General features: G+C 40.2%; 2 protein-coding genes across 3 annotated transcripts; one reads left to right on the top strand and one right to left on the bottom strand.

Annotated features, from left to right (window-relative positions):
• LOC147170229 (nicotinate-nucleotide pyrophosphorylase [carboxylating]-like) lies at positions 1-7107 on the bottom strand. The gene is made up of 5 exons (XM_086083694.1): positions 7026-7107; positions 5403-5656; positions 4293-4603; positions 773-904; positions 1-697 (listed from the first exon to the last, which is right to left on the bottom strand). Exons 2-5 carry the CDS (start codon positions 5653-5655, stop codon positions 506-508), a joined length of 888 nt encoding a protein of 295 aa, XP_085939820.1. The 5' UTR covers position 5656; positions 7026-7107; the 3' UTR covers positions 1-505.
• Positions 7108-7425: 318 nt separating this feature from the next.
• Positions 7426-13977, top strand: LOC147170228 (protein phosphatase 1 regulatory subunit 27-like). 2 transcript variants are annotated; one of them, XM_086083697.1, is made up of 5 exons: positions 7426-7707; positions 7768-10398; positions 12145-12319; positions 12401-12531; positions 12797-13977. In XM_086083697.1, the coding sequence occupies exons 2-5, from the start codon at positions 10190-10192 to the stop codon at positions 12882-12884; spliced, it is 603 nt and encodes a 200-aa protein (XP_085939823.1). In that variant the 5' UTR covers positions 7426-7707; positions 7768-10189; the 3' UTR covers positions 12885-13977. The 2 variants fall into 2 exon arrangements, with proteins under 2 accessions (XP_085939823.1, XP_085939822.1); XM_086083696.1 differs by having other exon boundaries at positions 7426-10398.
• Positions 13978-14000: the final 23 nt, after the last annotated feature.

Genomic DNA, 14000 nt, shown 5'->3' with positions numbered 1-14000 from the left:
TTCAAATGTTTATTAAACATCCATCCAATTTCCACATTTAAAGAAGACACGGTTTTACTGCAAGGGCTGGCCGGTCTCACCGCAGCCACTCAGAGGAGTGTGTGAACAGGTAAGACTATGACGAAACCCAGAAAACAGATGAGCCATGATTGGTCGTTACCTACTTCCTCAGCACAGGTGATGTCATCTTCAGTCGACAGCAAGTGGACAAATTAGTTTTTTAATTTATTATTTGTAAATGAAAAATAATGAAATTATCACATTCATTCTGGTCAAAATACTAACGTTTTACTGCTGAAAATGGCTCAATGAGTCAAGTATCCCTTTAAAGTGACTCTGATTGACTCCAAATAAATTTCAGCTGTTCTAGTGGGCTTTCTTTTTCCTGGTATAGCCTAATCTCTCATCTGTGGCCTGTCTTTATTGTAAGCAAATACAGTCGTTCAAAATCCATTTTGCTGAATGTAAAATACATTTCTGGTGCTTATCCTTCATTTAGGTCTGACTAAGAAGCAGTCTTTTGAATCTTTAGTGAGAAGTCCACAACTGGACACCCTTGTGTAATACAGCCCAGGGAGATGATGTCCACACAAGGAGACAAATATTCAGCTAGGTTGTCTGGTGTTACTCCTCCACTGGCTTCTATCAGCAGAGCTGGAAATTGTTGCTTCAGTGCACCAGCTGAAACATGGAGCGCCTGTAGTATAATATATTGTTTGATGTGGATTTTGGCAGGGAAATACTGAAAGTTATGTGCTAACATTTTGTGTACCTGAGGCTGGAAATTGTCAAGCATAACAATGTCTGCTCCTGCTGTGGCTGCCTCCATGCCCTCTTCTGTAGAGCGACACTCCACTTCAATCTTGCTGCTGAAACCACACACTGACCTGGCAGCTTTCACAGCCTGCAGAGCAGAAAATTATTGTTTGATTAATCATAAATTATATTCAATTAGCTTTAGTCAAAAACAAAGTGTTTACAGAATTTTACAGAAAAACAAAGCCAATCGAAAAGTTGAAGGTGAATCAGCAGCTTATCAAGACTTCACTTTTTTCTTTTTAACAAAACATACCTCAACAAAGAAAATCATTGAGTCAATAGACTTTGTTAAAAATAGAGAGCTCATAAAATATATATTTTGTTTGTTTTTTATCACTGTCATTGAAATACAGTGGAACCTCGGAGTTTGAACGTCTCAAAACTCGTACAAATCGGACTTCAACCAAAAGTAAAAAATGCCTCGGAGGTTGAACTCATTTCGGAGTTCAAACACCCAAGCAAATCAAGCTAAGCTAAACGTACCTTGTAAACGGGTATAGCCGAGTGAAGCTGAGCGAAGCCGAGCAATGCCGAATACTCACGTTGCGGTAGTTGAGACGATGCTCATTTCCAGTCAGATCGTGAATACTCACGGAGGTGCTCCATACTCGCGAGTGCATTTTGATTTTTCCACGACAATTTTGTTCGCCATAGGCTCAAAGAAAGACAACAGTGCGAGTGGCAGCAAAGCAAAACATACAGTGCTACGAACCACAGTGGAATTAGGAAAGAGATTATCACGCCGTTGTAACTACCGTGACTACTTCTGTAAATACTGGCACGAGGACCCCGCTTAGCTGTTCAACAACGTGCCTGACAGTAAACAATGCACGCAAAGACCGCTTAGTAGTCTAACAATATGCCCAATGTAAAATACACAAACTCAGCACTAAACTAAAGCTAACATTAACATAACATATATCATTCACTGATGCCATCACACCACAACAAAAAGGGTAAGATATTTTTTTATTGTTTAAATGCTGTACTGTACTGTAAATGTAAAAAACATAAATAGAAATTAAAATAGGAATTTTCTGTTTTTGGAGCTTGGGAACGGATTAATTGCATTTACATTATTTCCTATGGGAAAAATATTTTGGAGGTTGAACAATTCGGACTTTGAACACTTCGCTGGAACTAATTATGTTCAAACTCCGAGGTACAACTGTACTGTCAATTAAAAGGGATTTCACTTTCAGAACTCTATTCATTTCAAGAACTCTCTCACCTTCTTAAAACAAAGGCCTGGGCATACTTTGACTTTTTTTTTTTTTTTTTTTTTTTAACACTATACAGGTCATAATGCTGGCTACCTCTGCTAAAATTGGCTGCGTTCTTAGATGAACAGATCAATGTATTCTACTCCTGAAATTAATATGGCAATAAATAATCTGTATTTGGTTCAGTTTTTCATTTTTTCTGGAAAAAAAAGAAAAAGACTTAGCTCATTATTTTTGGAAGGCAAATGGTAAATAGACTGATTTTTATATAAAATATAATTCAGAAAAGAGGTCAAATGAGTGCTACCTTTTGCAGTGTGTGTATATGTTACATACTATATTATACGAGGGGCAGTCACAAAGTAATGAGCCATGTTGAATTTACCCGACTCATATTTTCTTCTCATATTTTTTCAATTTTTCCTTTCAACTGTGTGTTAAGAATTTTAACTCCTTCTGTAGTAACTACAAACTTGAGATAGTCCTTTTATTTTAAGTTGTAATGAGCAGTTTAACTTAAAACTAATTTACAGAGACTGTTTAAACAAAAAAATGCTTGAACACATCATCTCCCTGTCAGCCGTTTTGGAAATGACATCATCATCGGATGTCCGTCAGAAGCAAAGAGCTGTGATTGAATTCCTTATTATGGAAGTAAACATTTTCAAAAGATTGGAAAATGTTTATGGTAATGCTGCAATAGGTTAGAGCATTGTCAAAAAGTGGATAATCAGGATCAAAGGCAGAGTGTCAAAACCAGGTCCAAAAAGTAAAAACCTTGCCACAGTTTGGCTTGAGCCGCAGGTGCTTCTCAAGTAAACAAGCTGTTGAATGGATGCACCTTTGGCTCAAGCCAAACTGTGGCAGCATTTTTACTTTCTGGACCTGGATTTGACACCTCTGGTCAAACACAAAACAGACAAAGAAGTGGAAGACCATCATGATTTTCAGCGGTTAATCGTAGGGTGACGACGTTCCAAAGATGGTTCAAGGCTCGTCATGATGAACCCAGGTGTCATCTCCTGTCATATGAGTAGGGTTGGGGAATCGGGGTCAAGAAAGTAAAAACCCTGCAATAGTTTGGATTTAGCCACATGTGCCACACTCAATAGGTGGAGATGAGCTTGTTTACCTGCCAGTTCATTAGAAATACTTGTGGCTAAAGCCAATCTGTGGCAAGGTTTTTAATTTCTGGACCTGGATTCCCCAACCCTGGAACTAATGCTGCATTTGAAATAAGATAAATATATAAATGAAGCAAAATTGTGAGAAGTCAAGTTTGCTGGTGCTGAAAATGTGTTTTGAGGACCAAAACCAAAAACTGTTTATCACTATCCGCCATTTTGGTTGTTTACTTTCCCCTCAAACGCTTTCGGGTCGGAACTGAGAAAAGCCAACTGGGATAAATCCGACTTCCGACCTTCCTCAAATGCAGCATAAAGAGAAACTGATCAGTGTTCAAAAATGGATTGTTCCACAGATCTCCAAGTGCTCAAATGCCTTTTCATATTAACCTGGTTCAGGCTACAAAGCATGTACACAATACACATTTATGTTCTATATATTTGGTTATTTTATCGTATTTATTTTCATTGTATTTCATTAATACTTTTTATTCATTATTGTTAGTACTGTGGTGTTATGGTTCCTTTAATATTCAATAAAGTGCTTCCATACATTTTTTAAGCCTAATAATTTAACTGTTACATCCATCCCGAATAGTGTTACCTCACCCTGGTACTAGGGTAGGTTGTAACAGCATCCCTCTTTGTCTTTTACATTAATTAAATTACATTGTACACAATCTGTGATAGTGTGGTAGAAGTTCAAGTGTATGTCATTCATAGCAGACAAATGTGGGTAGCACATGTCAAAATTTGAGATCTCTAGCACAAAGAACCACTGAGTTGCAAATTCTCAAACAAAAAGTGTTACTATCATCCCTGGTCTCCATACAAATGTGGTATAATGTGTTGTTAAAAAGCTGTCACATATGTACTATCTAATTTATAAATCCATCTTTCCATCAATTTTCCAAACCTCAGATTAAAATTATTGATAGGTTTAATACAAACTTTTTTTTTTTTTTTAGAATGTACAGTCTACTTTTTAGAATAGAAAACTTCAATAAGAGGATATCAAAGTATGGCTGGTTTTGATAGAAACTGTACCAAAGATATATGACAGGGTGAATATGAGGTAGACTTCTGGACAGAGTGAAGGGTGGGGGCACTGATGCAGCATGCCCACCTCCGTGATGCTTCCTGAAGCCCAGACATGGTTGTCCTTCAGCATGACCATTGCACTCAAATCCTGCCTGTGCATGGACACAGCACCCACCAGCATCGCGTACTTCTCCACCAGGCGGAAGCCAGGCGTTGTCTTACGTGTGCCCGCCACTTCTCCATGCCATCCTCCTGCTCCTGCCGTTTTCCGGAGTTGAGAACACCGAGTGGCAATCCCTGAGGCCCGGGCAAGACAGTTTAGAGCTGGCCGCTCGCCCAGGAGGAGGCATCTAGCCGGGCCTCGTACCACAGCAGTAAGTGTGACAGCATCTGGGCCTATGGTTCACATAGTGTACAGTTAGGTCCACAAGTATTTTTATGATGTTTTTTTTTACCATTACTTTTTATACCACATTCCTTTTTAAATGATGCCCTGCACAGTTGAGTATGTTTGACAAGCAAACTGGTTTTCCAATGGCAGTCCCCTCCAAAAGTATTGGAACGGCAAGGTCAAGCTTTTTGTTTTTGTTGTATACTGAAGACATTTGAGTTTCAGATCAAAAGATGAATATATGAGACCCCCGCCCCACCCAAAAAACTGAATTATCGCTTTTATGTCATATTCTCTACATCCATATGTGTTAAACAACTCAGGACAAAGTACCTTTTGTTTGAACCCACCCACTTCAAATGAGCAAAAGTATTGGAACAGACATTTTTAAATGAAGTTAAAGTGAAGAACATTTAAGAATTTGTGGCATAACCCTTACTTGCAATGACTGCATCAAACCCACCGACCCGACCAATTGACCTCACCAGACTGTTGCGTTATTTCAGTCACTGTTTTTCTTTTTAAAGACAATTAGGTCTGCGTTTATCTTTTAATTAAGTATTCATTTTCGCAAGGTAAACACAAACCTTATTGTCTTAAAAACAAAACAGTGACTACATTAACTAAAAGACAATATTACATATTGCGTTCGACCTTGGAATCCATTGCATAACAGAGTCAGTGTTTTGCATGTCTCATATTTTCCTGAAGGTTTATGAAAATACTCAGTTTTGGTTCTGCGTCAATTTATACCCCTTCTGCGAGTTATACTGATTAGATCATCGGATAACATGCAATACTGACCAATTTCATCTCCATCCTGGTAAATCCAATCGACGGTGCAGCCGACCTCAGTGAACACCGCTGTAAAGAAGGGACTTCCCGCCAAGATACTGTGAGGGCTTTTACACAACAACCTTGCCTGCACCTCCTGTGACCCCACACATACTCCAGCAGGATCAAAGTTTGGTGTGTCCTCTGCAAGCCATGCCTTTGCCAGCTGCATCACAGCGTGAGGTGGGATTGAGTGGGCGGGTGTGTGTTTGGAGGGCAGCATTCTATAATCAGTCATGAAACAAATAAATGATACGATGACTCATTGCCAGAAGGAGAAATTGTAAGAGGGAAAATAATTCATATATGAAATGTGATTTTACTGCGTTATGTGTCAAACAATCTGTGTAGGAACTGACTGTACATTTTAGAGGTATTGTATATGTGTCATTGATGGATAAGTTTATCCGATCATGCCCATTTAATGAATTATTATGTGGTGCGACCAAAATGAAATAACCAATTTGGGACTTTTATTTTGAAATACATTTATAAATAAGAGTTTGTATCATCCACATGACAGTCAAGAGCCAATGGGAGCCGTTATCAGGTTTGTACTGTATCACAACTATTAAAAAAGTCAGTGGTCATATTTGGACATCATTTGGTATGATCTGAAAAAACTAAAATTACATAAATTTTGTCCAACAAACATATATTTTCATTATCATGTTCCTTGTGTGGCTAGCTAGCTTGTTTTCTTTTGATGGCTAATTGTGCCTTGGTGTAGTTGTGAGTATGGATGGTTATTCATCAATAGTTAAGTCACGATTAATTGATTTGTGTTGAGGTCATTTTTCTGCCACTAGATGGCATAATTGCATTTGTAAGACATTGGTGACAGCTCAGTGCATTTTTCTTTTCATATTAAGAGCTATCTAATCTTTAACATGAAATAACTTGTGAAATTCTGCACATTTTTAAAATTGTAAAATACAACTTGACAAATATATGCATTATTCTTAAATGTATTGCTGCTAAATTTTGACATGGATGTGTCTGCTGCGTTGCGACTGGAATTCCCCCAGTGCAGACTTTCCAAGAAAGGGGCGGTCCTTAATTGCACGTAAAAAAACAAAAAACAAATAGTGGCGTTAAAGGAACTTTAAATTAATTAAATTAGCTCATTTTTACACTAATTTTGACATATATATAATTAGTATTTATTTATTTATTTTAGATTTTAGTTTTTTGTAGGGGTGGGTGTGTGGCGGTGAGTGGTTTCCCCATTTTCCCACCATTATTCATGGAAAACATACAGTATTGAAAGTTTATCAGCGTTTTTGGTTAGAATCCCCCCATACTACTATAAACATACAGTTGTAGCTATGTTTACGAGCCTCATTGATGTAATCATGGAGGCTAATCATCTGCAATAGTTGTATAGGCTGTCACTTTTGCGACAGTATCACTTTTACTAGCAATACAAGGATAGAAGTCTCTGTAAGAAATTACTGTGGTATTATTCAATGGCTATAATAACCCCATATTTTGTCACACAGGAGGCACAACTTATTGATTATGATGCTTGCCATGCAGGCTAAAATCTAACTCAATGAAACACAAATGAATGCCACTGAGACGTTTACTTACTTTCCAGTGTGATCCTGGCTTTCTGCCGTTGAAACCGCTTCAGCCACAGAAAAATGTGATGTGGAATTTGACCCTTAGTGCATTCCATGCTGGAATGTTTATGTGCAATGAAGAGCTAGTGCTAGCACTGTGAACATATTGATTTGAATTCTTTGAAAGGGATGATAACAAATGAACTGTTCAGAGCAATGTGCCAGAGAATCAACATTGCTCATCTATTGTCAGTCGTTAATAATAATAAATTCAATGATAGGTTTTCTTATGGTTTTGCTGTGACATCACGCACACCTCAGGACACAGCCGCGGCTGCCATGCTGGAGGTCTACGCATTGGTTTTGTACCGGTGCTTATTGAGTGAGTGCTTGAATAAATACATTTGAAAGCCAACATTAAAAAAAAAAGGTGAAATACCATGCGTTGATATTTTGCTGCAACAATAGAGGTGGGAGGAACAAAGTCAGGGACTGCTTCCCCGAAACAAACCCCCCTACAGCGACGGTCCAACAGTGGGTCCAAGAGGAAGCCGTTCAGCCACAGTAGCAGGCCCAACGGGACAATGGCTGTCAGGAACAAGACGAGTGAACATACCCTTGGTTAGCGGGAGAGGCCGAAAGGGAGCACCTGGAACTGTCTGCCAGTGACGTCGGGCGAAACGCTCCACACCGGCGACCGTCCGCTAAACGTAAGCTGTAGTCAGCATGTGGAAGGGCAACATCTTGAGGTAATGGTTGAGAACTCTCAGTTCCAGAATTGGTCACCTTCTTCGGAACGAGGAAATAATGGGAGTGGAAGCCCCCAGGATGCGCCAAGGGATCCACGGCTTGGCAAGGAGGGCCGATAGGTCTTCATCCAGAGCCAAGGTCCTCGCCAGGTTATCGATGACGGTCTCTCTGACGAGGCTCATGACAGTGGGCCGGCATCGGAACTGGACTGTATCCCTGGGTCAAGGTGGAGATCATCATCATCCGAAGCGAAAGCAACCCACTAACCGAACTGCTGTTGTGGTTGTCATTTCACAAGTCAAACTGGCGGTCAAAGGAAAGGAAGCGCTCCGCTATTGACAGCTCCAAACATCATCTATGTTATTTCTGCAATGCAAATGCTTCCTTTACATGGTGTAAAAAAATGACGTATTGTATTGCTTTTGCGTGTAACTAGCAGCATACAAACCAGGCAGATTGCTATAGTAGTCAAACGTCGCTTAGTAACATTATGAAATCAAAATAACCCTCACAAGTTAAATTACAACGATCCAAGTTTCACCGAGTTATACGAGTGTTGTGATTTGATTTGGAGGATTATTTTGATTTCAAAATGTGATTGATTACTATAACAATTTACCTGGTTTGTATGCTCATCACAAGAAACGTGTCAAGGAAGTATTTGCATTGTATTGCATTTCTGTAGTGCTTTTGCCTGTGACTCGCATACAACACACAGACTGTATGGTCAAACTATCTTACCACAATTTAAAGTGGAAATAATACTCACAAATCAAATTGCAACAATCCAAAATACAATGGTTTTTAATGAGTGGAGAGATTTCTTTTTCACCGAATTGACCGCCATTTACATCATCTCAGAAATGTCAATACCCCGTCTGAAGCCTGTGTCGTCCCAGTTAACTCATTCACTCCCAGCCATTTTCACTGAAGCAACCCCCTTCGCTCCCGGCTGTTTTATTGGATTTTGACTGATTTTGCAAGGCCAACAGAATATTCTGTTCTTTTGCTATAAAAACATGGAACGTACCAAAAGAAAGATTAGAGTCTCTTCTTTCATCAGGAAATAAAAAGTATATTTCTAGCTGTTTCTGGTTTGCAGCAATTAGCATTAGAATATAGCTAAATTTCATCATTATTCACAAATCTGTTTAAAACATGTTTTGCAACATGGGCCTGTTTGATCTCTTATACTCTGCTGCCACCTGCTGGCCATTTTTTGTAGTAACTACCATTGCTTTAAGCCACCTCTTCAGGTCAGAGGCTGCATCAAAGCCTTCTGTATGCTCTAGCATTAAAAAACGTATAAATACATTTTTGGGAGCATGGCTATATTTAAAATACAAAGTTTTTGTATGTTTTTGGGAGCAAATGAGTTAAGATCATCCAACACTTTAGTTCATATGATAAGACAGGGCTGGACAATAAATCAAATGAATTCAATTAATCGTCATTTTAAAAATCTAATAGTTGAAAATTTGCTAAACCGTGAAATCGAATTTTGTCTTCTGGATTACTAAAAGGTGTTGTTCTTATGTTCTGTTACATCCAGATGTTATTGTGAGTTGTACTTTTCCACAAGTGGCAGAATGCTGGATGGGAGGTTTACAAGACATGTTTACAATAGCTACCTGCACTTAATTGGGGCAATTAAGCACAAACTACGACTGTTAAGTTTATGTTAAAAACTGATTTAGCATCAGTATACATTATTGTTGTCTGAACATTTTGCACATTAATTATTTTTGAACAAAATAAGATTTTAAATAAACGTTTGTTGGGTTTATCTAGATTAAAATTGATATAAAAAAAATACTGGGAGGGGGTCGAGAGTTTATATTAATATATCTTTATTAGTTTATAGATATACTGTATTTATAAATGACTTTCTCACCTCTCTATGGATCGGTCAAGAGAAAAAGTCCTGGAGCCGTCTCTGGTTGTTAGTGGGGGGAAAAGAGCGCAGAATAGTTTATGGAGGATGTGGGCACGAGAAGGAGATACAGATATTGAATAAGTGCTCATTGTTCAAATGGTTTTCCATGGTGGTCGCATTCCAAGTTTTGAAACACTCGAACTGTTCATTGTGAGTGATATTTGAATATAACAGTCTGATGAGTAATAATTGACTATTATTTTCGTCTTTCCTGGCAGGAAGTTTTAACTTTTAAAATATTTTATTATTAGCAATAGAAATTACTGTACTGCACTAAACACGCCTTGTTGTGACGTCCTCACATTGAGTTGTGTGAAGTGTCGCGCGCATTCGCGCAGCTCACTCACTAACATATCGCACGAGCACGAGCACGAGCACGAGCACAGGCTTCCTCCAGGTTGCACACTGCCAGAGACCAGGAAGTGGAAGCATACGCATGGAGGGTGTGTCTTTCGTTTCCTGGCTATGTTTTATTTTTAATATCGTGGTCCTCCTCGGATAAACTAATGGGCGACTCGGCGAGGACTAAGCGGCTAGAGCAGCTCAAGCGCTGGGCCGGTTCTTGTACCGACAAAGCCTCGGCCTTGCCCCGGCGAAGATGGCGAGGCGATTCCGTGGAAAGAGGAACCGAGGAGCCGGAGGCCGAGCTGCAGCAGCCGCCGAGTGAGCAGCCTATTTCGAGGGGCGATGAAAGCAGCCCGCTTCCCAAGAGACGGTGAGGAAAACCTCTGTGGTGAACAGTTGAACACTACTTGTCAGATGGACGCTTGTTAGCTTAGCTCGAAGGTCCTCAATGAAGAATGTGCGTGGACCTGTGTGGGTGGACTACAAATGAGATACATCGGGTTGCACTTTTAGATTATTGCTCTACAGTACCCCGATAAAGCAAATCAATTTGCGATCAAAGTCGTAGGTTTGGGAATTCTCAAAGCCCTTCATGGTTTTTTTCCCAAATTACGTAATATATACTTCTTCAGAGTGATAATTGTGGTTAAATCAGTGCTTCTCAAATAGGGGGGCAGGCAGGCCACCCTGTGGGGCGCGTATGACTTTAGGGAACATGTTTTGTTTTGTTTTGTTTTTTGGCTGTAGTAGAATAAAGTGTATTGCACATCCACTACAGTAGATGGCAGTGGTGCTCTCATTGTCAGAGAGTGCGGAGGGATTAGCACTTTTATTGACAAATTATACTAAATTCCAAACATTTGGGCATTTCTGATATTTCTGCAATGCAACATAATGGAAATGCTTCCTTAACACAGTGTAAACAAACCAGGCAGAATACCAGTATACGAATACCAAGTACGAAATAAACACCAATCACTGGTTAATAAACAGTAATCAGGGAGGGGGAAATGCATATGTAATACACTTTAATGCAAAACAAAATTAAGCCGATTAATTGATTGAATAATTGATAGATGAATCGATTCTAAAAATATTCGATATTGACAGCACTAATTATTCAACTTGCTGTGTGTGCCCTAAATGAGTGTCACACATTCTGAGTCCAGGTTATTAACGTCCGTGCTGTGTCAGCCTGTGAATCAAACACTGAGTCTGACCGTGTTCTTTTTGAAGCTTTGAGTCAGGACAGCATGATAGCGTTTTTTTTTTTTATTCAAGAGCTATGGTTGTACACACGCTGCCAGCCCTTTTTTGCATTTTGTGCTTTAGGGCCACCGTACCAGCCTGGCATTTGTTGCTAATGCTAACACTAGCTGCTAGCCACTAATGACGGAGAATTGTGTCGAATCTACAATGATGGCATAATTAACTAACAGTTTCTTAGTGTTAGAAATTAGCGATTAAATATACTTTCAGGATTGGCATTATGATAATGTTGGTAGAAAATAGGTAATTTCAATAAAAACTTTGATATGTGAGTCGAAAAAGGAAGTCAAGCTGAAGGTCACGCCGCCGCGCAGTAGAAACCCATTAAGGCTATTGCATTGGCGTCAATTGGTTAGCCTTGGCGTAGGCGGCGTGTTACATTCAGTATGTTTCCAGCTTCCTTGCCATGTTTGAATGGGGGTTAATCCATTATGTGCATCGGGTTGGTGTGTTGTCATAAAATATCGATATCTGCCATCAGTGTATCGATATATTTATTGCAACTGCGAGTGCAACAATATATTGCAATATTGATTTCCCTCCCCATCCCCCACCACTAGATCGTGTTTGTTAACTTCACAATTTTCATGAGTGTGTTTAAGCTTTACATTATATTTTGAATGGTTCTTTCTTAGTAGAACAGATGTCTCCACAAATTGCTTTTCGCAGCGGCTGTGCACTGTGCATCATTTGGTAGACTAGTAAGATTCACTAACTTCACTAAAATCAACTGCGATGAGCTCCACCTCACCACACTAAAATGAAAAAGTAGCATAGAAAATGGATGAATGGAAAACTATCAAATCTAAAAGTCTTAATCCAATATTCTGTCTATCATGCCGTTCAGAAAAAGGGTGAGGTTTGACAGAGCTGCAGAGTTTCTGGCTGCGTGTGCGAGCGGGGACACTGAGGAGGCCCAAGTGATGCTGCAAGAGGCCAAGGAGATGATGAGCAGCAACGAGGAGGATGGGCCTGAAATTATCAACTGTTCCAATGCTGATGGAATTACCGCGTTACATCAGGTGAAGCTGCTTCTACTTCCTGAGTTGTTCTCTTACTGTTTGATAAGAACAAAACTTACATTCAAAATGTGACTCTCCAAGGCCTGCATCGATGGTAGCATGGAGATGGTGTCCTTTCTTTTGGAGCACGGTGCCAATGTGAACCAGGTTGACAGCGAGGGCTGGACACCCCTACATGTGGCTGCCTCTTGTGGCTACCGGGATATAGCAGAGTATGTTATATTATTCCCAATCTTTGCTGAATGTTTTTTTTTCTTCCTTTTTTTAACACTGGTACACTGGTAGGAATTAGAGGCTTAAGTTATTTTGAGTATGATTCCACTAGCTTTGCACACGTATCCGACCTGCGCCCATTCTAGAACAGACTGTCTGTGTCCTAAGTCACCTTTTAGATATCTTTGGCTGTGTGCTCATGGTCGTTGCCTTGCTGAAAGATTAACATTCACCCCAGTTTGAGGTCAACATGTTCTTTCGCAGGTTTCCCTTAATCCTAACTATTCACCGGGTTGTGCCGCTGAAAAAAAAAGGTGAAATACCATGCGTTGATATTTTGCTGCAACAATAGAGGTGGGAGGAACAAAGTCAGGGACTGCTTCCCCGAAACAAACCCCCCTACAGCGACGGTCCAACAGTGGGTCCAAGAGGAAGCCGTTCAGCCACAGTAGCAGGCCCAACGGGACAATGGCTGTCAGGAACAAGACGAGTGAACATACCCTTGGTTAGCGGGAGAGGCCGAAAGGGAGCACCTGGAACTGTCTGCCAGTGACGTCGGGCGAAACGCTCCACACCGGCGACCGTCCGCTAAACGTAAGCTGTAGTCAGCATGTGGAAGGGCAACATCTTGAGGTAATGGTTGAGAACTCTCAGTTCCAGAATTGGTCACCTTCTTCGGAACGAGGAAATAATGGGAGTGGAAGCCCCCAGGATGCGCCAAGGGATCCACGGCTTGGCAAGGAGGGCCGATAGGTCTTCATCCAGAGCCAAGGTCCTCGCCAGGTTATCGATGACGGTCTCTCTGACGAGGCTCATGACAGTGGGCCGGCATCGGAACTGGACTGTATCCCTGGGTCAAGGTGGAGATCATCATCATCCGAAGCGAAAGCAACCCACTAACCGAACTGCTGTTGTGGTTGTCATTTCACAAGTCAAACTGGCGGTCAAAGGAAAGGAAGCGCTCCGCTATTGACAGCTCCAAACATCATCTATGTTATTTCTGCAATGCAAATGCTTCCTTTACATGGTGTAAAAAAATGACGTATTGTATTGCTTTTGCGTGTAACTAGCAGCATACAAACCAGGCAGATTGCTATAGTAGTCAAACGTCGCTTAGTAACATTATGAAATCAAAATAACCCTCACAAGTTAAATTACAACGATCCAAGTTTCACCGAGTTATACGAGTGTTGTGATTTGATTTGGAGGATTATTTTGATTTCAAAATGTGATTGATTACTATAACAATTTACCTGGTTTGTATGCTCATCACAAGAAACGTGTCAAGGAAGTATTTGCATTGTATTGCATTTCTGTAGTGCTTTTGCCTGTGACTCGCATACAACACACAGACTGTATGGTCAAACTATCTTACCACAATTTAAAGTGGAAATAATACTCACAAATCAAATTGCAACAATCCAAAATACAATGGTTTTTAATGAGTGGAGAGATTTCTTTTTCACCG

The sequence above is a fragment of the Leptonotus elevatus genome, chromosome 8, assembly GCF_054856555.1.
Source record: "Leptonotus elevatus isolate MCC_2025b chromosome 8, RoL_Lele_1.0, whole genome shotgun sequence".
NCBI lineage: Eukaryota > Metazoa > Chordata > Actinopteri > Syngnathiformes > Syngnathidae > Leptonotus > Leptonotus elevatus.
This window is presented reverse-complemented; position numbering and strand designations above follow the sequence as displayed.